The 24,768-nt window shown below is 55.3% G+C and overlaps 2 protein-coding genes across 2 annotated transcripts in view; one reads left to right on the top strand and one right to left on the bottom strand.

The window, feature by feature from the left end:
- Window positions 1–27: 27 nt before the first annotated feature.
- On the bottom strand, window positions 28–24,192 carry ATG4B (autophagy related 4B cysteine peptidase). Its single transcript, XM_047721653.1, is given in 14 exon segments — window positions 28–1,727; window positions 2,739–2,832; window positions 3,223–3,279; window positions 4,531–4,676; window positions 4,957–5,035; window positions 5,565–5,758; window positions 8,808–8,887; window positions 12,101–12,173; window positions 12,805–12,906; window positions 13,276–13,374; window positions 15,180–15,251; window positions 15,384–15,485; window positions 24,025–24,059; window positions 24,061–24,192. Coding segments are annotated over 14 exon segments (1,323 nt in total). The 5' UTR covers window positions 24,177–24,192; the 3' UTR covers window positions 28–1,653.
- A 197-nt stretch (window positions 24,193–24,389) lies between these two features.
- Window positions 24,390–24,768, top strand: part of THAP4 (THAP domain containing 4) — a 46,204-nt gene continuing 45,825 nt past the window's right edge. Inside the window, exon 1 of the mRNA XM_047721650.1 lies at window positions 24,390–24,766. Within this exon, the coding sequence (XP_047577606.1) occupies window positions 24,390–24,766 (377 nt within the window). The remainder of the gene's footprint in view (window positions 24,767–24,768) is intronic.

The raw sequence follows: 24,768 nt of genomic DNA, 5'->3' as shown, positions 1-24,768 counted from the left end.
GAAAAAATCAAGACACAGACAACGAGGTGTTTTCTACTGAAACTGTTATTATTTGCCATTAAGAATTGCAAACTACACTACTAAGAATGAGTAACATTCTCTTCAGTAAGCCTTTTTCAAAACACATGAAACAAAGCTCTCCGTGGGTCAGGCCATCGCCTGCGTCCCTGGTTTGTACCAGCAGCAGTGGCAGCCACAACGTCCCCCGGTACCCAGCCGGCAGCGGCACAGGTGTTCGTCAGAGAAACGCAGTGCTGGAGGAGTGGAAACCAGCCAACCTTCCCTGCTCCCCCAACTCTACCTCACCGACGGGGCACAAGAAACGGGAAAAACAAAACAAGAGAAAGTCGCTTATGTGGGCAGCACGCTGGCCCGCAGGACGAGCAGGCTTGGGGTGACCACGAGTTCAGGCCCCGCCCTCCCAGGCAGGGCTCAGAGGCGGCTGTGCGTGGAGGCGCTCTGGGACAGCCCATCACCTCTGCCCGAGTCCCCCACAGCCCATTTACACTTCTGGTGGGACAGAAGCCAGGCTTCCAAGATGGACGGCAAACCCGAAGGGGAGTGGTGCAGCCTGGGCCCAGAGGACTCAGGCTAAAGGCTGCAGGTGCTGACGTTAGTGCTGAGAAGGATCTGGATATGTCTCTGGTACACAAGAGGGATGGGGCGCCAGGCTCACATCGCAAAGCTATGAGCTTTACCTTCCAGCCCCAAACCACCTAAAGCCTTGGTGAGTGGGAGGAAGGCCCTGGATGGCAGCAGGCTGCCCCCCCCCAGGTCTGGGGCCCCAGAGCAGCTCCTCCCCCCACCCACCCCCGACCCAGAGGAAGCTGACGCCACAAGCAAGCAGCAGCACGCGGGGCGTCTGGGATGCCCGGACCCGCAGAGGCGGCGTGAGAAAGATGCAGCCCACGTGGGCTTTACCTGCGGCTCCGGGAAAGCAGGCACATCCCTGTCCTAGTGAGTCCCAAGCACAGGGACATCTTTGGGTTTCTGCCATGTGCCACCACTTTACTAGTGTGCTCCCCAGAGGAAGGAGAAACCCTGCCGCACTTCTTCAGCCCCGATCTCCTGCTGAGGTAGCCCTTGAGAAGCACGCCGGGCAGGCGGTGCAGAGGGCAGGGGCCTCGGAGGGCAGGGCCAACCGAGTCCGCAGGCACCGTTCATGCACGCCCGCCCTGCAGCTCTCCGGAGCCTGACTTGGGACGTGCCCCACAGAAATTCATGTCCTTGGAACTTCAAACAGGACTTTAATTCCAAAGCAAACCCAGAACCAAGTGCCCAGGAGGAAGCAGGGCAGAGGCAGCACGCGAACACAGGGCGGGCCGTGTCTCAGGGAGAGCTCTCAGGTGCGAACGGCTCAGCTCTCAGGAGCGCCTGCCCAGCTGCACGGGCCTTCCCACGGGCGGCGCCTCGTCTGTGCCAGGGAGCCCGGTGAGCCCTCCGGGCCTGCACAGTCCCCAGGCTCGCAGGAAGGCCCCCAGAACAGGGCAGTCCTCCATCCGTGGGTGGAGGCAGCATGGGGCGTGGGCATTCAGCGGACGGGCAGGCTGGATGGATGAAACACAGCGGCGCCAAGCGCCCTGAGGCAGGGCTGGGCTCTGGAAGGGGCCCCCAGGAAGGGCCAGTGAAGACTGTCCCCCAACTCCAGGATTTTCAAAGAGACAAGATTTCAAAGTCTTCATCTTCTGAATCAAAGAATCTTTCCAGTCGCTCTACGTCAGAAGAATCTAGAAGAAACAAGACAATACCTCATTAGACGCCTGGCATGGGGTCTCTGGCGGGGATGAGGAGACACACTACCCACACCCTGCATGTGGCCTGCTCGCCCTTGATGCAGCAGGAGGCAAGGGGACACCAGGACCGCCCTGCTGAGGCACTGGCCCTCCTGGGCGGTGGGGCTCCACAGGCTGGGAGCTTCAGCTGGCGAGGGGAGGGCAGGAAAGAGAATCCCACAGGCACTTCTGAAACAGAACACGCTTCTCGGCAGAGCACAGAGGGAAGGGGCAGTGGCTGGGAGACCAGGGCTTCCTGTCCCAAGAGGGGTAGCACCCCATGTACCATCTGGGGAATCTGTCCTGAGTCTCCAATGCGACCCCCTGACTCCCTGTTGGTTCCTACCAGACAGCAGGCTCAGTCACCATCCTCCATGATCTCCTCGGAGGGACAGGGACACAGGCCCCGTCACCATCACAGAGACAGATGGCTGCCTAAACGGGATGTGTGCATGGCTTGCCTGCTGAGTCCCAGTTCTGTGTGTGCGACAAGTCGCTTCACTTTAGGGAAACTGAGGGCCTGAGTGAGGGAGGAGGCCCTGGGCCTAGAGCCACTGAGCAGCAGGACACAGAGCCCACCTGTGGCCTGCCATTCCAGGGCTGCCGCACGACAGTGGACTGTCGCGGAGAGCCTGGCACGTTCCAGCTCACAAGGACCCAAGGGGCCACATGAGGAGCACACCTGGCTCCATGCTTGGGGGCCAGCTTATCACACATGTGGTGAAGGACAGGGCAGCAGAGTGCCCTGCTGCCACTTGGGGCCCAAGCCAGGCTATCTGGCAGCACCCTGTCCCACACATACACCACCAAAGGCTCACATCCTGGGCTCATACAAATCTTAAAAGTCAAAAGCAATTGGAACAGGACCTGGGCGAAGCAAAGAGGACAGAACATTGCACAGACCATACCACTCCTGGAACAGCCGTGTCCCCACCTGAGATGTGGCCTCGTGGCCTCCACACTCACCTAAGGACAGGTTCAGGACGTCGGGGCAGGCCAGGTGGGAAGGCTGCTGCTCCACCAGCTCGAACATGGGTAGGGCACCTCCAAGCAATGACAGCTGTCAGCAGATAAGGCCGTTAGACACAGCCATGGGGGGTGTGGCGAAGCACCCCCCATCCACACAGATCACACTGCCGCAGAGGGAGCCGTAGACAAGGACGGGGAGGTGGCCTCTGCTGGTCTGCGCATCATCAGGTCTCCAATCGCTCACACAGAGGGCGCCAAACTCCACATGCCACCTCCGCTCGCAGCCACAACACGGGCAAATCTGAAACGCCCTGCAAAGGCTCACAGCAAGCTCCGTGGCCATGTTCTCTGCACACGAGGCCGAAGCCACAAGCCACACTGCGAGCTGAGGGCCAGGTGCCAAGGGAGGCGGGACCCCAAGCCAGAGACCCTGAGACAGCCTCCCGTAACCACCACCCACACGCAGGGACCTGCCACCAACCTGTCTGACTCGTTGGCACCAGTCATCAAAGTCGTCCTCAGTCTTACAGAAGAAGCCCTGGAACAGAAGCAGCCGTGAGCAGCACGCGGTGAGGCACATGAGCTGACCACACTTGAGTGCAGTGTGGCCACAGGAGATCTAGGTCTCTGCCCTTCTCTGGGGGCTCGGTCTGCAGCTCGACCCTCCGCCCTGACCAACCAGGACACAGAGGCCATGTGCAGTTTCATGGCTTGGCCATTCACATGCCACCAGAATCCACAGGGCGTAGCACAACTCAAAAAGTGGGCCTCCCACCAGCAGCACCTAGATGAGGGGAGCCCTGGGTCCCATGCAGTCAGCAGCGATGGCGTGCGGCTAGAACCATCGCACATGCAGCACCAATGCCAGGGACACATTACTAGACATTCCAGGTGCCATCAGAACTCTAGGTGCGATCCTAGAAACGGATGCCCTCTCCCTCCGGAGACCATCCGTGCCGCCCTGGCTTGGGTGACAGCACATGCGTGACATGCTGCTGGGAGACGAGAAGCCGGAATCTCCTGAGGAGCCCACATGCAGCCCTCCTCCTATCAGGCAAGGACAGGGTCACCCCTCCCGCCTGGTGTCCGCACGCCCACAGCACTGCCACTCTGACCTGCTCTGTCTCCGCGGGCACCAGCCTCAGTCCACTACAGAGCCACGCTTACAGCCCCCGGAATTCAACCCTCCAAGGCACGGCTCCACCCGCCACCCACCTGAGGACACCACACGAGACCCACAGACCACAGGTCCAGAGAGCTCCGTCTCGGGACCAGGGTTTGCTTTGTCAGGGACTTAGTTAATCACTCCCTGAGGGACACCATTCCTTCCAGGTGTTTCTGACCCCCATCCCCATCAAATGCATTTTAAGAATACATAGGTTTACACAAATCACAGCCCAAAATTCTACCTTGTAATCCAAGCAAAGAAGCTCATTCTTAGGAATCATCTGCCAGATACATTAAGTCAAAAACTGAAAAGTCAAACCCCAAACCCCAAAAAGGTGATGCAGGGCAGGGAGTGGAGCAGACTGCCCCTGTGTTGGGGGGGCCACTAGCTGTGATGGCCAGGGAGCCATGGGGGACCACAAAGGCTGAGGGCCCCAGGCGCGCACAAGAAGCTAACAGACATTATTAAAACCTTCTGCGCCCTGTGCATGCGAAACCACGTCAATGTGATACTTCCTCCAATGCGCTGAAAACAAAATCATAAAATCGGAGACCCTTCCTTCCCACCTGCCCACGAGCTCCCATGGCCAGGAGAGCAGGCAGCACACAGCGGGGGACGCACCACAGCAATGGACGGGTCGAGCTCGCTGATGCCCATCCTGCTGGGCGGGTGGCGGCAGTGGAAGCTCTCGTCCGGGATGAAGCAGCTGTCAGTCAGCTCCACCGCAGGCTGCGTCGTGTGCGGGTCCAAGTAGATGAGCTCCTCACCTGGGAAAGGCGATGAGCAAGTCAACGGGAAGGAACAGACTGGGGTCCCACTCCAACGGGCCACGTGGAAATCCACCTGCTCACACGCCAGGCTGGGAGACAGCAGGCATGAGATGGGGTGGGAGCCAGACCCCTGCAGGGAAGGCGCGTCCTCGGGAGGCCAGCACCGACTGGGCAGGGATATAGACCTCTCACAGAAGCATGCTGCTTCTACACCAGACACCCAGGGTCAAGCCAAGAGCCTCACGATGTTTCAGTTGCCAGCAGGACCAGCACTCACCCACGTAGCCAATGAAGTAGTGAGCGCTGTTGGGCTTCCCTCCGATCACTCCCAGGGACTGAGGCATCATGAAGCAGCGCTGCAGGGCAGAGGGGAGGCGGGCGGCTGAGCACACTGTCTGGTGACCACAAGCCCGTGTGCCACACGAAGCCGACCTCCTCCCCGGCCAGGGCCTGATGGGGTGTCAGGGGATGGAGAGTGAGAAGACATGGTCCCCAAGAGCTTCATCAGCAGGTACCGTGCAGCTGTGTCCAGGAAAGCCCCATGTAGGCGGTAGGGCTGCGGAAGGCGCCAAGTGAGGGGCTGTGGGAGGAGGTGCAGACAGGGGTGAAAAGGGCCCATGCTCAGGGCAGAGAGGTGTGTGGGGGCGGGGGCACCACACCGAGACCGGTGCTGCTGGGGACTGGGGGCAGGGGAGCAGAGACTGCAGGGTGAGCGTGGGGGCCAGCAGGAGAGGCGGTCAAGACAATCCAGGTGGAGGCCAGGAGTCCACAGGGCGGGGAAGGGCGGAGCAGTCAGAGGGTAAAACAGGCCAATATGGTGAAAACAGCAGGGTTTTAACAAGAAGCAGTATTTCGGTCCCTCTGCTGGTCAGCGAGAAGGCCCACCTTCAGCGTCTCCACATAGGCCTCGTTGATGTCTGTGAGACCGAGGCGCAGAGGGATGAGAAGCACCAGGGGTCTCCATGGTGCCGGCCTGTTGGTGACCTCTGCTCCCGCCGGGAAGCCGTTACAGTGCCGGCTGGAATCCGTGGGAAGTGCGGTGGCCCCCGCACATGGAAGGCTGCCCCTGCACAACCTTCCTGGAAAACAGAGATGTGCTTTCAAGCGCTGAACAGAAGCCAAAAGAAGCTCACCCAAAAGGAACAAGCGTGTCATTACTCAGTCAAGGGAAACAAGTGTAACGAAGTCAAGTGCTTCACACAACCTGAATTTGGAAAACAAGTCTAAGATGAATCCTGACGCCCACAGAGGAAAAAAAAGAATGAAACATTTTCTACGCATGTTCAATTTAAAATTGTCGTGAAAACAGTCTCGAATGAAAGCAAACACACACCGCCACGCGTCCCGGGCAGTGATAAGGCCAGCAAATGGCCATGCCAGCAGCATGTGCACTGGCCCCACGGCTGGGACGCCATCAAGGAACAACCTTGCTCCTCCCTTGTCAGTGTGGAGACAACTCGTATCTTCTAAGCGCACTGCTACTCTTCCATCAGTGTGCTACCCTAGAGCCTGGTGGTGAGGACAGGGACATTCCAGGGGCCCCAGCCCAGCAGGCACCCACGCCATGGTTTCTGAATACCTTTCCCTGCTAAACGGAACCAGGGCTCTTTGGAGAAACCACTGACCCCAGGCTGGGGAAGAGAAAGGACAAGGTGGGCCAGCCACCTTGCTAACCCAGCAGGAGGGATGGTTACAGAAACCACCATTCCAGGCAAAAATCCTTGATGTACTTTCGGTATCACCCCCGGATCCCCGTTAATCCCCATCAATCACAGGGAGGCAGAGACACAGCCTGAGCTATGACTCGAGCCCGGTGACCCACGGAAACGCCACTGACCAGCCTCCTGCCTTGGTGCTGAGGACAGCCACCAGGCAGTGCTCTCGGCCAAGAGGTCTCCCCGATCTGATCCTGACGAACCAAATATACTGAGTGTGGGTCACTGTACCAAATGGGCCCGACCTCTTGAAAATGTCAGTGCTATGAAAAAGCAGGAAAATAAACCAAGATGGAGAACTTTCCAGATCAGAGGAGACTGCACAGGTGTGGCAAGCACCATACAACCCCAGCAGCTTGAGCACAGGCTGGAGTGAACCAGGGAAGGCCGGGCCAGCCAAGCAGCAAGAAGGCAGGTGTGCTGACCACCAACCACTGGGGACACAGGAGGGAGGCGGATGGCTGCACGAGTGCGGGACTGGAATTCCTCAGAATGCACAGCTGGAAAATGAAGAATGGGGGTGGAGGGACTCCCTGCCGATTACACCTTCCTCACCAGCAAAGACCCTCACATCGATCAGCTCAAGAAATGATGGATGCAGGGCCCATCACGGCTGCACTTCGGGGACTCACCAAGGCTGCATGTGGCCAGTGACATGGCAAGCGTCCAGGAACCCACAGGTCCCTTGGTCATGTTCCCTTCACATTCCCACCATGCATGAGCTCTCTCCAAGCCAGTCCGTGACAACGGCCACATGCCATATAACTGCCCAGCATGCCGCCCCAGCCCCACCAGCACCTGCCACAGCAGGAAAACAAGACAGCCAGACCAGCAGGACCACCTCTCTTCAGAAGCAGTTTCCTACCACTACTTCATCTGGATGCTTCCATGTGTCTGTCTCTGCACTCTGAAAGCGCATATCTGAGGAACCTCCATTTAGAAAACTGGGAGGCGTTCAGCTGTGAAAACGCCAGCTCCAGCACAGAGAGGCTGACCTTCTGTCCCTCCTCGGCCAGCTGTCCTCGCCTCCTGGAAGTTCCAACCACAGTCTCCTCTGCCTAGGGTCTGCGCCCCCTGCACGCTTCCTGTGCTGTACCTCTGTGAGTGCTGTCTCGTGGTCTTCTTCAATCTCTAACTCCTCCCCATGTTCAAGGCCTTCCCAGTGTCTGCTGCGCTCATGAAGCTCGAAAGCCATCCAGGGAAAGCACCGGCAGAGGCTGCTCTGGGGGTCCCGGGTGGCCCCCCAAGGAGGGTGGGCACATCTCAACCAGCAAGGCTCCCCCCGCCCAGCACCCTTCCCCTGAAACAGACAGGGAAAGCGGAAAGCCCGCGCTTTTACCAGGGAGCAGCGCCGGACAGCGGGACAGCCCTGGCTTGGCCAGTACTGGTTCTCCAACTTTTGCTTTGGTGAATTGGAGCCTTCTCTCCCATACCTGTGACCCTAAGGAGCTGAGACTAGAAAAGTGGCTGCTCGCCTGCCTTGGCTGAGGCCTTAAGTATCACCCCCCCGGCCCCCTGAGGCTTCTAAAGCCAAAAGCAATTAGCACAGCCATTCAGAATCCCCTCCACCTACTAGTCACCTCACTAACCTGTGCACAGGACCCCAGGCACTGTTTCTGTCCCAGCGTCCTTGCTGGTTGTATATTGACGCTGTTCTTCCTAAGTCATCCCCCTGATAAGCCTGCGTCACTTCTGACTCACAAGGGGAGGACTCCAGGGCCCTGACCATGGCCACGCAGCCACACACACACCCCAACCATGAGACTCTTACATCTGCAGGCCTGGGCCCTCCTCAGAACAGACCCAGTCCTCCTCAGACAAGCCCAGGTCTGCACTGATCTCTGGTAGCATGGCTACAGATGACTTAAGATGCCGAGAGCCAGGGGCCATCATCTGGGGACATGGCTGAGTCTCCTCCAGGCCCTAACCCGCACCTCACCCTGGATCCCGCAGGAATGCAGGCTCTGGAAAGCAGCCTGTCCCTCACTCCTTCTTGGCACAGCATCAGTGACTAAAACTTCAGGATGCCTGAATCTTTCAAGTTTCCCACGGATCCTTCCAGAAAGAGGAAGAGAGCTATGCTCCTTTATGCTTCCTGTTACACCTTGGCTAGAGACAGTACAGCTGAAAGCTGTTCTTGCCTTTCCTTGAGAAGCATGGTGCCAGGGAAAGACTGACCCAGCACACCTGAACAAGTTCTGGCAAGTGGACATGGCAAGTTGGGGTACAATGTAGCCCAGTTCTGCAGAGAGTCTGGGCCCGTCCCCTAAGCCTATTGTACACTGGATGAGAATGAGGGATCCCCTGGCCATGTACAGGCACCGACCTGTATGCCACTCAAGGCCCCTCCATGGGCCGGGGAGCCGCTCCCTGAGTCCCACCGGCTACAGCCCCTGAGCTCTCATTCACTTACTGATGTCCTCCATCACCACCGTGTTGTCCATGGCTATGTGGACTGCCAAGGCGCTCCAGGTGTCGAAGACAGCCAATTTCCTAACAGAAAGGAGAGGACACACCAGTAAGCCTTCACAACTCAAAGATCTCTCACTTCCATGGGCCAAGTAAAGGAGAGGACAGCAAATGCTCCCGCAGGTTTTGCAGATGAGAAAGATCACAACTGAGACCTTCAGAGCTGCAGACAGGAAGAAAGCCAAGGCTTCGGCCTGCTTCTTCCCACCTGGGCCCAGTACTGCTTCCATTACATCCAGCTGCCGCATGGGGACAGGGTCCCTGCACAGGAGCCCTGGATGCAGGGCGTTCTTTCCTGGGAAAGGGAGCACAAACCCTGTCTCAGCTATATCACAGATTCTGCCAGCCCAAGCAGGCCCAGCATCCCCATGCCCCTTGCACCTTCACACTCTGCTCCACCTCACCCCGAAAGTGACAGGCTGACAAGCAGCTGGAGCCCCACAGAAAGATCTGCGGTTAACAACAGTAACTGGCAGCAGAGAGCACCCAAAAGCTTGAGCCTCTGCAAGTCAAGCGAGTGACAACCACAGGTCTAATGGGAGAACCTAGTCCGTCTGGGGACACCCGTGGGGGGCGCAGGGCGTCAGGGCCACATAGAGCCCCTCCCCATGGGAAGGCCAAAGTGGTGCCCAGGGGAGCACGTGCAACACTCTGCCAGCTGACTCACTCTCACGCCTGCTGAGGGCCAGGTACAGCAGTGAAACCGCACAAGGTACAGTGTGCCTGGGACTGAGCACGGGGGCAAGCGGTGGAGACAGAGCCAGACAGGGAGGCAGAGCCGCGTCTACACCTGCAGCCTCCCCTGGAGTCATCTGGGAAGCCCCAGGATGGTTCTAGTAGAAAAGGGGCAGACAGCCACCATGTATTTTATGAAGATGACACCTATTGGTATTTTTTTAAAAGATTATATGTATTTGTGAGAGAGAGCAAGGGAGAGAGCAGGAGTGCACGTATAAGTGGGGGAGCGGCAGACAGAGAAGCAGGCTCTCCACTGAGCAAGGAGCCTGATGTGGAACTCGATCCTAGGACCCGGGACCACAACCTGAGCTGAAGGCAGATGCTTAACTGACTGAGCCACAGAGGCGTCCCAACACCTATTGGTATTTTATTTTTATCTTACTTTTTAAAGATTTATTGATTTAGGGGCACCTGGGTGGCTCAGTGGGTTAAGCGCCTGATTCTGGCTCAGGTCATGATCTCAGTTCCTCGGATCAAGCGCCATGGTGAGCTCTGTACTCAGTAGGAAGTCTGCTTCACTCTCTCCCTCTGCTCCCCACCCACATGTATACACTCAGTCTCTCTAATAATCTTCAAAAAACCCTCATTGATTTAGAGACAGAGTGTGTGCACAAGTACAGTGTCGGGGGGGCAGGGAATCTCAAGCAGACTCCCCACCGACCACAGAGCCCAATGTGGGCAGGGAGGGGCTCGATCCCACCAAAATCAAGACCCGGATGCTTGCGGCGCCAGGGTACCTCAATGGGTTAAGCCGCTGCCTTTGGCTTAGGTCACGATCCCAGGGTCCTGGGATCAAGCCCCACATCAGACTTCTTGCTCAGCAGGAAGCCTGCTTCTCCCTTTCCCACTGCCTCTCCCCTCCTCCTCGCTCATGCTCTCTTTCGCTCTCTTGCTTGCTCTCTCTCAAATAAATAAATCATATTTAAAAAAAAAAAAAAAAGGGCGAGATGCTTAGCTGATGGAACCACCCAGGTGCCCTAACACCTATTTGTATTTTAAAAGAGCCTCAAGGACATCGAAGAGAAAAGACCAACAAGGAGGCAGAAATGGGTCTTGGACTGTGGTGAGGACAGGGAGGTAACAAGCACTGGTTAGAGTCCAGACCCAAGTGAATGGGGTGTGTTGAAAAAAAAAAATCCAGCATGACCCCAGTTTTTTTTCCTGAGTTCCTGGAAGGACAGCACTGCCATCCCCTGTAGAATGAACAGGCCAGGGATGGGGAGAAGGGTCAGCTTCTGGTTCTGGCTGTTAGGCTGACATGCCCCTCGGACATCTCAGGGGTGCTGCTGAGTAAGTACCTGGACCAGAGTCTGGGCACAAATCAGCACTGTGGGGGGGTGACTCTGAGAGCTGCACCCTGTAGACCACAGCTCACGCTGCTGCTGGCAGAAAAGAGAAGCGGCCAAAGGCCAAGTCAGCCCCGCAGTGCTCATGGCGGGGGGACGACAATGGAGCCATCGACCATCAACAGGGACCAGAGAGCACGACTGTACCACACAGGGTTTCCTAGAGAGAACATCTGCACCAAGAGCCACCTGCCAAACAACTGAGTAAACAGAGGACCAAATCCTGGCATTGGGAGGGGACTAGATGGACAGCAACCTCGAAGGAGCTGCTTCAGAGCAGAACTGGGGACAGCGAGAGCCCACAGACCACACTGGCAAACCCCACATGCAGGCATGCACACAGACCACACACACAGGCCGTGCAGCCACACCACATGCACAGAGCACATGCGCAGTCCACGCAGACCATGCAGACAACTCATGCAGGCCACACACAGGCTACACACATGGACTACACACGCAGACCACACACACTGACCACACAGGGAGACTGACCGTGCAGAAAGACTCTGCTTCCAAGGTGTGTAGGGCTGGACCCAGGGCTCTTAGGGGCATGTGGTAGGGGCTGAGTAAATGGGGGGGCAGGGTGAGGGGACAGAGAGACCATGGGCAGATTTGATCAGCTAGAAGGTGGATTTGTAAAAGAAAGTAGCACTCTGGCAGGTCCCCAACAACCTGCCAAGAGAGACCACATGGACAGGGCAGCCCTTCACTGCAACTGTGGGTTGTGGGGAGAGGGAGGAGGGGTGGGTTCAGACACTGGGAGCAGGGAGCCTGGGGTTCAAGGAGCAGGGGACAGAGGTTTGAGTTAGGATGTGGAGGGAAAGCCACAGGGTCCACTGCAGGGAGAAGGTCAGCACAGAGGCCGAGGCCCATGGCACCCACACCGCACTGCGGTCACTCCAGACGAGTTTCAACCTCCAGCCTTGTGGATGGGTCCATGTAACAGACGCAGAGGCCCCATCCAGCAGGCACTATCCGGATGACGATACTCCTCTATGAGGAAACATCATGGGCCGTGACCACCTCCGAGGACTCTCAGGAGGGCCATGAGGGGAAGTATAAAAGACCCCTCAGACTCAGGAGAGTTTGAACTCACAGGTCATGCTCACACCACCCCAAGGAAATGGGAGGGATAGGGCTTGGCACATACTTGAGCACCTGGGCAACAGTGTTGGGCCCGTACCACTGGCCGATGGACTTGCCCTCGCCAACTCCCATTTGTGCTGCAGGAAACAGATGAGATTAGTGACATGTGCCTCCCCCCTGCCCCTCCCCCAGAAGAGGCCCATCTTGGCAGCAGCACATAGCAGCAGGAACACTCCACAGGAAGCCTGGACTGGCACCCCTCTACCCCCGCCTCCAGCAGGAGCTCCTGACAGACTCCAAGACACTTTCTCCAAGAGGGAGAGAAGCCACCTCAAGGTCATCCCTCACTATAAGCCAGGATACCAGCCCTTCAATAAGGAGTAGGATTAGAGGAAATTCAACGAATCAAAGCTATATCTTTACTTCCACTGTAAGTGAGGACATGATGCTCAAAACAAAGGAGCATTTACACTTAGTGATGGGCTCAGAGAGGGATGACCCCTGGAGATGCTGTCCCACCTGCACTGCTGCCGCAATCAGCAGCCTGCACCCCACTGTGGCCATGCACCCCCCCAACCCCCAACCACGCCACGGCAAGGCCCCGGGTCTGAGCTGGCCCAACCCATGACAGCAGCCCCCGGTGGCCATGGCCAGAGGGACCTACAGCTTCATGCCTCAAACACCCAAAACCAGAGAAGTGCTCAGGGGGAAACCAACGACTTGGCCTGCTCTAAGCAGCAGGGCCTGGCGCACTTAGCAATCTCCCACCTATCTGGTGAATGGAGTAGTAACTATCCTTCCTGTCGACGAACGCGTTGAGGACATTGAAGTAGCTATCAGACTGCCTCTTCCGCTGGGTCCACCTCCAATCTAGTGGAGAGATGCAGAAGTTCAATTTTACCAAAAGAGGAGAAAGAAGCCTTTACATTTCTAAGACACTCAAGCCACAGATGATACCCCTTTCTGAACCTTTCTAAAGTTAAAAGCCAAATTCTCTAGGATTTCCAAATGCATACATGCTAACCCATCAAGATAAATCCATACAGAACAGAAAACGGTTTCAGTGATATAAAGATCATTTCTAAAACATGAATGTTCATCAATATTCTTTAATGTCACTTCTTAAAAATCAATGAAAACCAGTGGGCTGCCACTCAAGAAAACCCTGAACCCTAGTCTGCATGCATTGGGTAACCTAGGCCCCCCAGTCCTGCTGGCTTCCAACAGGCCGTGACTCACCTCGGCCTAAATGGCGGCACACCAGGGCCTGGGCAAAGATCATCTGTCCGCAGCGCAGCATGCAGCCCCAGCCTGTGTCCGAGGTGGGGCCAGTGCCCCCTGTCATGGTGAATAAAGACAGAGCCCTCACCGTCAGATGGCCCAGGAGCTCAGGAGTCCACTGGCAAGAGGCCTTGGTCCTAGCATGCTGGGATCAGCCCTATGCCGCGTCAGCTCCGTCTCAGAGGATAGGCCATTTAGAACCTGGTCATGCCAAGGGCACATTTATTGGGCAATGACACGTCCTGCCAACCCCTTGAACGTGGCAAAATACGTGAACAGTTAGTGTCACAGAGAATTAGATTGTCTGGAAAACATATGGAACACACTAAGTCTCACAAGTAATCGAGGAAAGTCCAAGTTCAATAAGGACAACCTTTCTCCACGCACCGGAAGAGCCAAGATGCACCTGCTCGGAGCTTGGGCTGTGTGCAGGAGGGCGGCAACACAAGCCTGGGCAGGCTGGTGATAGCCCTTAGCACTTCAAGCACACGTGCCCCGGAGCCCAGCCACATCATGCCCCCTGCCAGAGGATACCCATGCTGGGCACGAGAGTTCTGCGGGTACTCTGAGACTGGCCCCAGCACAACAGGAGACATCCCGATGTCCGAAGGCCCAGCGAGGCGAGAGGTGCGAGGTGGCACGGGAGCAGAGAGGCCAGGGCCAGCCCTCGGAGCGGCAGCCCCAGCAGGCCCCATACTTCCCTGCAGCGCCACCAGAGGCAGCCCCTCCTACACACGCCCCGAGGGGCAGAGTTGGGGGCATGCGACAACTCCTGTACCCACCAGCCATACCTGCCAGCCATCTCCCCATGGCCGGGAAGGAGAGACCATGTGGGCCCTTAGTGGCAGGCACCTTGCTCCTCAAGGACGTTCCCAAACACTACAAGGCTCCTCTAAGCCCGGCCCCGCTCTGCGCATCCAGACAGCGACCTGCAGGACAGCGGTGTCCCTGCACCAGTGCCCAGCACACCTCCACGACCAGGCGCTTCCCTGTCTCCAGGGCTGAGCACAGCACCTGTGGCATGAATGGCATCCCGGAGCACAGCAGACAAATGCCATTGTTAGATGGCCTGTGGTGGCACTGGCTTCGTCTACCTATTCCACAGCACTCCCCGCACGACCCTGCAGCCGCACCACATGCCCCTCCCTTCCAGAGAACCCAGGCCCGCATCTCTGGGAGGGGCCTGACGGAGATAGGCCACCGGGAAGCTGCAGCCTCCTGGTGCCGACCCTCTGGTCTCCGGTTCTCGAACTGGCAAAGCGAGGCTGAGAGCTGGGGCCCCTCCCCATCCACCTCCAGGGCCAGGACTCTGAATGGGACTTACATCGGTGCGATGTGAAGACAAGGCACATCCACGCGGCCCTTCAGCTCTCCCTGCAACTAAGCGCGGGACACCGCAGAAAAGGTGATGACGCAGAGCAGTGGCCTCCAGACACCCTGGGCCTGCAGTCTGAAGCGCACTGTGACAACCGTGACCCAGGACACCGTTCCAATGTACACACCGAAGCCTCCTGAAGCCACACGCTGCCTCACTGTGGAAACCCACGACTCCACACTCCATTCTGCTCTCACTTTGAAATGCTACTTGTGACTCATTATCCTGACTTTGAGGTTCCAGTAAGAAACCAGGACCAGCAGTCGGAAAATCCCTGCCCTCAGGAGAATCGGGATTCCTGGGTTTGGACCCTAATTCTGCCACATGAGGAGCAAGACCTCAGCTGGCTTAAGTCACTAGGGTCGCCGTGACGTCAGAGATGAAGTGACGAGGACTGGGCATCCCGAAGTCAACACTATGCGTCCAACCCATCCTACTTATGAAGCCTGTATCTATTAGCACGCGTGGTAGCCGATGGCATACTTACCAATGGCTGGGAAGTTCTTCCTGTATGTAAACCAAAGTCTGGATGCCACATCGGACAAGATCTCATCCTTTTCTAGGGATTGTTTAAAAGCAGAAAACATACACAGCCTTAACTTCGTAGATCATATGATACAGGAAGTTAACAGATAACTATTATTTTATTCCCCCAACATGAGAGCACAACAGGTTCCAACATGGCTAATACCTGTGAAAATACTGTATTTTCTACCCAGTATCCACACAGGCTCTGAGGTCTCCGGGAAATCTTCAAACTCAGCAAATCGAAGAGTGTCGTAGGTCAGAGTAGCTATTGAAACCAAACACACATTGATCCCATTTTTACCATTTCATAAAATAATATGAAAGATCATTTCCAGCATTTCCATGTAAAGAACTCCGTGTAACTCAGTGTCTCGGCAGGGCAGTGACAACCACCAAAGACAAACTGTAAGCAACAGGGCAGCAGCCCCCGAGCCTCACCTTCCAGCCGACACAAGGGCGAGGCCAACGGTGCCAGGCCCAGGGCAGGGAAGCCCCTGAGTTCAGTACTGGTTTTTTAAACTTAAACCTACAGAACAAAAGTAATCACTGCATCTCAACGTGCAAGCTGAACAGAAGGTGGAGTTAGCATCCCCTTGGAGCAGGTGTCCAGAGACCAAGGGGAAGGCAGGGACTTCGGGGCAAGAAACACAAGCTTGGGGATGGTGACAACCAGCCATGGAGGGACAGGTACTATTCCTGGGTGGGACACAACCCCTCAGAAACAGACACACCCTTCTGCAAAGTCCCTGAGACTCCCTGTAGCTGTTTTTGCTTCAAGTTGCTCCTAGAAGAACATGGTCACCAGCTCTCACCTCCTAAGAAGGTGGCTGTGCATGCAGCTCACAAGACCTGTGCACCATGTCATCCTGTGCTGTTTCAGTTAAGAAGCCAGAGAGGCCCAGTGTCCCCCTCTGTCCTTGGAAGCCGACTGAGGAAAACCTCTCTATACGGTTTCCAGACTCAGCAGAGCACAGACCAGCACCTGCAAGGCAAGGGGCACAGGGTATCCTGGGTCCCCCAACTCTAGAGCTGCTCCTCACAGAACCCTAAACACACAGTTCTCACCTGCTGTCGCTCAAGCCTCAATGGTACCTAGTCACTAGTGCCCTCACCTGCATACTGCCCGGAAAACTTAGGAACATCAATTATAGTAGCTTCTCCCACATCTGAATTTATTTTTTGACAATAGCCCCACCTTTTGGTAACAATGATGTATTAATTTTCAAAAACCCAAAGACTAAAAAAAAAATTATTAAAAAAATCATCTGCAGCTTAATACCCAGCAAGGAATTTCCTTCCAGAAGTCTCTGCATAGATCCCTAAAGGAAAGCATACCATACCTGTGATTTCCTTGTCTCTATTCTCTCAACGATGATGGTCAGTCCACACAGACACAGAGCTCCAGCAAACATCTGATGGTCCCACAGCACCCCACGGCACAGACGTCCAGGCCATTGGTAACTCCCGCGCCCTGTCGGGGTGCTCCTGACATACCCCATGTGAGCATCCCTGCGTGTCCTTCTGTGCTGTGCATAACCCTTGGGGGTGCTGGGGCACAGCGCTGGCCCTAGTGCCTGCAGTGGAGGTCCAACCCTGGCTCAAGCACTGCCAGCTTCTAGGTTCTTTGGGCCCCTTGACCCCTCAGTGTAGAAACGTCCTTATTCATAAAATGGGGGGAAAAAATAACAGGATGCCCTCCTAGTGCAGCTGCAGAGTATCCTTGAAACCCTTTCCATGAGGTGTGCACACCCAAGCTGGCAGACAGAAGGGCGCCAAGGTCAGCCTGGGTCATTAATGCTAAGGACACAGAACTGCATACACAGAACTGCCATACAATTTTACTGCACCCGAAAGACTAGACTGGGCACACAGCTAATTCCCAGGCCCAGGGTTGGGTGAGCAATGCTCCATGAACAAAGAAATCCAAAGAAATCAAAGACCCTGCATTTGCTACTTCAACAATTCTCTGGCTGTCAGGAACCCAGATCCAGCTCTGCCTTTTCTTCTTTTCACCTGAAACCTGACAGCGTCAGGGCAGTCCTGTTGCTTCCAGAACCAGCTGTGCTGCCCAGGGCGCCCGAGCACGACGGTGGGTGCTGGGAGCTGTCACCGGCCCAGCTTCACTCAGGGGCTCTACTCAGGGTGTCCAACTTGCCCGTGCTTCCTCAACACCAAGCACACTGCTCTATGCTTGGGGACAACCAGAGTCCAGGTTTCTCTCCCCCTCTTTCTACATAAGATTACTTGTTTCTGCCCATGATTATCAATGCTACATTCAAGTGAATTCAAGTTCCATGATCTCAAGTAGCTGCGCACACCATGGTGTTTCTGTTACTTCTCTATTGTTAGGACCCCTGGGCTTTAACTGATATGTAGATTCAAACCAAAACATTTACTCTCAACGAAAAAGTATGCAAACAACCTTTACTCTCTTGCCCTACTGATGCCCAGGACCCTTCGAAGGCCACCACTGTGAACGAACGATGCAGAGATTGCTACCAATCCTGGAGGGCTACCAAGTGCTGTGGGCGAGCATCTCGTGTGCGCTCTGTGCCACAGGGGCACAGCACTTGTCACTGGACCACAGCCCCATATCAAAGCTGGGACGCCTTTGAAGTAGAGAGGTAACAAAATGCAAAGCAGGCATACTTCTTAAGTTTACTAGCAAACTTTATAGGCAACCAAGCCAACTTCAGAGGGAAAAAAATAAGAGGTGTTCTATTAAGTTAACACTTTATCACCAAATTTTATACAACAGCTAACCAAATTATGGGTTGTGTGGCCTCAGATTCTTTACCACATCAGCCAAAACCAGGCAAGGAGACACATACACTGTCATTCCAAGCAAGAGAACAAACTACCAGGAAGTGACCCCAGCTCTTGCTAGAGTAGCAGGGGCCTCGAAGTGAGGGTGCACATTTGTCACCTGTGGGTGACTCCCATGCCCCTATGTCCCCCATGCACCTCACATCACTGCTCCTTCTACCTCTGCCCCTCCAGCTGACTGTGCATGTGAGCTGCTCCCCCTGAATCCTGCTCCTGTTGGGTACAGGTCCCGTGTGTCTCTGGAACTGGCTGCAGACACAGCTACCCCATGGCCCAGCAACTTCCTCAGACAGGGACCGTGTTCCTGTTGGTCCTGGGGGACGCTGTGCATGGAGTGTGTGTCCATCACGCCCAATGAACACAGTCCCCACTGTGGGCAGCCCGAAGTCTGACCCTCACTTGGTGGAGACCTTACTGTGCCTCAGTTTTCTCACTGGTAAGATGAGAACAGCTGTGTTTCCCTCAGAGACAGTGTGATGAAACGTGAAAAGCTGTGCCCCACGCTGGGCAACAGTAAGCACGTTTTGGGGTGGGTTCCCTGGGAGTCACTGGAATAGGTAAGTTCGTGGTGCCACAATATGTAAGGAAGACCAGTCTCCACGTTCTGTAACAGGTATGGCACCCAGTGTGACACACACAAATACATGGTCTACCTCACTAAAGCTGAATGTAGCCAACAAGCCTGCCTCCCAAGCCTGGGCTTTCAGGAGCAGAAGCCAGCCATTGGCGACACCTCACCAGCCAGCTCAATGTCCTGAGGTTTCCGCCCTGGTAAATGAGCACACGGAGTCCCACAGACCCGCAGCAGTTCCGACCAAGAAAGCAAGTGAAGTACTTCTCATTCCCATACAACCAGCAGAAAGTCTTGACTGGCCTTCAGTGGCTCTGCCCAGCCCCGCCTACAGCAGGGGACACGACACCTGGAATGAATGCCACCACCCCAATGCCCTCAGGGCTCCCCCGGACAGAGGCTGCTCACTCAGCGCAGGCCCCCTGCAGCAGACCAGACCACCAAGCTCCCGGACCTTCTGGGCCGCACTCCCTAATGGTGCTCTCAAAAATACCATTCACTCCTGACACTCAATTTTCAGTTCTATGAAGATTTGGTTTTGGAGACAAAAGAGCCCACTTCCTAGCTGTAGGATGCACGGGCCTGGTCCCCCTGCCACAAGGTGGGACAGAGCTGCTGCTCTGCCCGTGGGACAGGAACACAAGGCCGGGGCCAGGTTCCAGCAACGTGTGCAGCACCCAGCAATGGTTTCCAGCACTTCCTCATCCACCTTTTCATAGTATTCCAAGCCTCATTATCTATAAAATGAAACTAACTCTCCCTTGCCCCCTACAAACGCCCCTTTTATCGTAGGTGTTAATTTAGTCAAAACACATATTAATACTTGGGTAGAACAAAAAACATTACAGAACACCAGGTCAGAAAACAGCTGAATAGAAAAACTAGTACTTTTCTTTTCTTTTTTAAAGATTTTTTTTAATTTATTTGAGAGATCACAAGTAGGCAGAGAGAGACAGGAGGAGGCAGGCTCCCCGCTGAGCAGAGAGCCCGATGTGGGACTCGATCCCAGGACCCTGAGATCATGACCTGAGCCGAAGGCAGAGACTTTAACCACTGAGCCACCCAGGCGCCTCGAAAAACTAGTACTTTTTTTTCTTTTTTTTTTCTTTTTTTTTTTTTTTTTTAGATTTTATTCATTTATTTGTCAGAAAGAGAGGGAGAGAGAGCGAGCACAGGCAGACAGAATGGCAGGCAGAGGCAGAGGGAGAAGCAGGCTCCCTGCCGAGCAAGGAGCCCGATGTGGGACTCGATCCCAGGGCGCCGGGATCACGACCTAAGCCCAAGGCAGCTGCTCAACCAACTGAGCCACCCAGGCGTCCCCAGTACTTTTCTATTTTAAAACTAAATTTCACAGTTACATCTGCACGGATTACCCAATACAGAGGAGGCTCAGACTCACCTCCAACTCTCTGCTCAGACTGACCAGCTTCACAGGAGTTGGAGGCCAGCAAACTCTGCATCCTTCCCAGAAAGGGTCACCCCAAATTAATTAGGACTAAGAATAATTTCATCATCACCAAACATGGTATCAAATCATATGTGCATTTCACATGCTCCTGAGTGAAAAGAGATCAAATCTCAAAAATAATGCCAGTCTCCAGACTCCAGGAAATGGTTTTAACTTCCACTAAGAGGACACAGAGGACAAGCAAGACTGACAGATTTTGGCCAACATAAGAATGACGCTGTTTCAGAGGCACTCTCCCTCATTTGGTCACCTGGTCCCAGACACCTGATTTTCCACATTTTCCTCCAAAAGGTCTCTGACCACACCCACAAGAGGAAGCAGAAAGCCCTTTAATGGTATGGCAATTCCATTAGAAACAAATATTTTAATATTATTAATCTGGCAGAAAAAAGCATCACTTTTCAAAGATAATTCCCTCAACCACCTATAGCTTCTGAGAGATAATGCTTCGTAAATAAAATAAAAAAAAGGGTTCACCTTTCCTTTAGAAAATGTTTATGTATAGGGACGCTGGGGGACTCAGTCGGTTAAGCATCTGCCTTCCGCTCAGGTCATGATCCCGGGTTCTGGGATACAGCCCGCCCTGGGCTTCCTGCTCAGCGGGGAGTCTGCTTCTCCCTCTCCCTGCCACTCCCCCTGCTTGTACTCTCTCTCTCTCTCTCTCTCCCTCTACCAATTAAATAAATAAGATCTTTAAAAAAAAAAAAAGAAAGAAAGAAAAGGAAAATGTTTAAGTTTAGAATAACAGGTTTGCAAGTAGTTACTTTTTTTTTTTTTAAAGATTTTATTTATTTATTTGACAGACAGAGATTACAAGCAGGCAGAGAGACAGTCAGAGAGAGGAGGAAGCAGGCTCCCCGCCGAGCAGAGACCGTGGGATCATGACCTGAGCTGAAGGCAGAGGCTTTAACCCACTGAGCCACCCAGGCGCCCCAGAATAACAGGTTTGCAAGTAGTTACTTTTTAAAATCCCAAACAATTTTCATGATGTTGGCAGTTCAGTTCTGAATGAAAAGCAAGGAAGAGAAAGGAAAAGCACCCGGAAGGTCAGGTACACCAGAGACCTAGAAAACACTGCACTTGTAAGCATACTGCACAGAACACCACACTGAGCCCCGTTGCCCTGCACGGCTCAGCAGCCCCTTCACACCACTGACACCTTATACACTAACAGACTCTCTAAACTGAAGTCCTTGTAGTGCAGGAACACGTAATTGACATTAATTCAAGTTCTGCTTCCTCGATTACCAACCATAGGCCAGACACAGCTGAAACCCTGGAGATGCAAGCTTGAGATATGGCTCTGTCCTCAGGGACGGGCAGCACAGCCATGTTTTAACTGAGGGTTCCCACCAGCCTCTTGAGCCCAGAGTGTGTTCTCACACGCAGTGCTGGGGGCTTGGTGGAGAACACAACCAGCCTGCAGTCCATCTGCACCTTCTGGACCTGTCTATGCCAGCCAGCAGCCCTGGGTGCCCCTCCCGGGCCCCTTCTCTTTTCTTCTCCTCTCAGACCCTCAGGGACTCATCCAAAGCAGCTTCCCACACACTTCCATTTCAAGTCCAGGCCGACGCCCTCAGCTCCAGGCCTGTGGGCCCTAAGCTTCCCTGCACATCCCAAAAAAGATGTCTAACAACAGTCTGCTCATACAAAACCAACAGCTCCCCCACCAAGCAAGACCCCCAAAGTCCTCCCCACCAGAGGTTCTCACTTCAGGCCATTAACCTCAGCACCATCTTTGAATGCTCCCTCTCCATGCCTCCCCTCAACCCATCACTTCCAGCCTATACACAATCCTGACGTCTCAATCCCAAATACGTCCAGAAGTCAACCTCCTCTCTCCACCCTGAGCTAAGCTTCCATAGCCTCTCACCTGCCTCATTGCAACAGCCTCCTAACCGGGCTCCTTGTTTCTGCCCTTGTCCCTCTGCAGGACATGCAGTATGTTCTGGACAGAGCAGCCAGAGCCAGTCTGTGAAACATAGGTCCAGTCACATTACTGCTATACTGAAAACCTTCCAAAGACTCACCAACTCATTTAGAATAAATAAACACCCCAGTCCTCACTATGACCCAACCAGGCCCTATGACTGGACCAAATCTGTCTCTTGACCAAATCTCTTGACCAAATCTGCCTTCAGCTCCTACTTCTCTCACCCCGAACTGCTGCATCCTGGCCACAATGGCCCACTTGCCCTTCCTCCTGCACTGCTTTTGGGTCTTGGTCAAAACTTACCTCTGTCTGCAGTTTTTTTTCCTGGTCATTCTGGGTATAACTGAAAGTCCCTCTTGCTTGGCCCACATCACTCTCCCACATGAACCACATGGTTTTTGTCTATTTTGTTCCCTTCTCTAGCCCCAGGATCTAGAACAATGCCCAAGACAAACCTCTCATTCAATAACAAATGTAGTTTATTGAATGGATCACTATAAAAACAACTAGGAGCTGCCCAAGACTTGGTCAAAGAAGGCAGAGTCTGTAAGGAGTCCAGGATCAGAGGAGGCTGCACCATTAATGACCCCTAAAAAGATGTAGAGCATCCTGTCAGGAAAACTTCTCCATCACAGCCTCCAAGGATCATATGTTTTATCAGCAGCAACAGCGGCCTTCAAATGCAAACACTTTTTTTCTACTCTGAAACACATTTCAACTTCAACATGATGATTTCCATTTTTTTAAGCTAATATAACCAACACAGAATTGTGTTTTCCATCTTACCCAAGTCTCTCCTACGAAGTCTGAAGTATCCCAGCCAGTGATAACTTCAAAGAAAGCAGATAAATATTTCTATTCCTTTCTCCACCCCATTTCCCCAGGAAACAGTAAAACACTCTCTGTGGTTTCTTTTTTTTTTTTTTAAATGAACTTCACAAAACACAATCTGGTTAACATGCTTCTTTGGGAGTCAAGACTACTGTTTGCTCCAGCCAGATGCCACAAGTCACTGAAATACTGGCCATACACGTCTGCATTCCAGTTTCCAAAATGAGATTTTGGCAAATTTAAGTTGCCGCTGCCATGAGAAGAAAGATAAAGCAAACAAAGCTATCCAGGATGACAGGTGGAATTACACCAGGTGGCGGTGGGGGACGGGGAGGTGCTTGAAGGCAAATCACTCCCTACAAGGAATGAAAGGACTAAAACTGTCCCCACCCTTGGTGTGGGACGAGAGAGCCGGTGTCAGAACACTTTCAAGGCTACTGAACAAAGATCCAGAACAGTTTGCCGGCAACACAAGGGATGTCCCCGCTGGAACAGAAGCACAATGAGACAGTCCAGAGAACCACACATGCACATATCCCCACGTGTACACGGGCACACACGCACACATACGCCCTCCCACCCGCTACATACTTCGCATAAGGACCCCAAGAAGTTAAGATATGACGACATGAATCCAGTTTCTCTCTTCAACCACGAAAAGGAAGCTCGCATGATGTACTGGTCGCTGAAGTAAAAAACTTCAAAAAAAAGCTGCGTGTTCTCTGAGTGTTGGGAGCACGTTTCTCGCCGCCAGGCTCCCGATGTAACTTCCAAAGAGTTAAAGAGCTTCCATTCCTTAACGTTTGGGGCGTGGGCTGGCGGCAGGCACCGCACTCTCCCGCCGCCGGCTCTGGAGCCAGCCCCACCCGGCGCGCCCCCGCCCGTCTCGCACAGTGCGCTGCCCCTGCTCGTCCGCGCTGGCCTTGGGCTTGTCGCCGGGCGCTGCGGGCGGCCCTGAAAAAGCGCCGAGACACGCAGAGAGCCCACTGTCAGACCCGCGCCGGCCTTCCCACGGACGCCGTCCCCGCCCCGCTCCGCGCCGGGGCCGGCTCCGCCCCGTGGCCCCGCGGCCCCGCAGCCAGCCCGCACCCACGCCGCGCTGGGCAAGGCCCCGGCAGCAGAGGGGCCAGGAGGGCGTCGCCCGCCGGTCGCCCTGCGCCCGCTCGGGCCCTCACCTGCGTCCATCTTCCCTCTCCGGCCGCCGACTGAGCAGCGGCGTCGCTCCGACGGTTCCGCAGCGCGACGCGACGGGCCGCTGCCGGGGCCAATCCGGGCCTAGCGGGCGCGGGCGGGGCAGGAAGTGTGGGAGGAAGTGCACGTCCGCCATCTTGGCGTACGGCGAGGCCCAAAGCCCAGGGCTGGGCCCGCGCGCCCGGCTTTCTGGCGGCCTGCCCGTTCGCTCCGGGCACCCCGACAGCGACCCGTGGGGATTGCGGAGGCAGACGCGGGCGGGCGGTGGGGCCCCGGAAAGGGCGCGCTAACCCGCCGTGCGCCCCCGCCGCCGGCGCGGCCATCTTGCCGTACGGCGGCCCGGTGCGCCATGCCGCTGTACCGGGCCGCCGGCCCGGGCCGCCCCCGCCCACCCCCGACGCCGCGAGCCGCGGGCTGCGCCCAGCCGGGTACTGGAGAGCCCCGGCACGCCGAGTCCCGGCCGAGCGGCCGGACGGCCGGGCGGCAGGGCGTGCGCCGCCATCTTGCCGTACGGGAGCCGCGGCGGCCGGCTCCCACGTCCCGCAGCCGTGTCGCCGCGCGCCCTCCCCTCGGGGCGGTCCCGCTCGCGGCGCGGCGCGGCGAGGCGAGGGCCGGAGCCTGGCGGCGGCGCGGCGGCCTGAGGCCCGAGATGGTGATCTGCTGTGCGGCCGCGAACTGTTCCAACCGGCAGGGCAAGGGGGAGAAGCGCGCCGTCTCCTTCCACAGGT

This window comes from Lutra lutra, chromosome 3, assembly GCF_902655055.1.
Source record: "Lutra lutra chromosome 3, mLutLut1.2, whole genome shotgun sequence".
Lineage (NCBI taxonomy): Eukaryota > Metazoa > Chordata > Mammalia > Carnivora > Mustelidae > Lutra > Lutra lutra.
The sequence above is the reverse complement of the archived record's forward strand: the minus strand, read 5'-3'. Positions and strand labels throughout refer to the sequence as shown.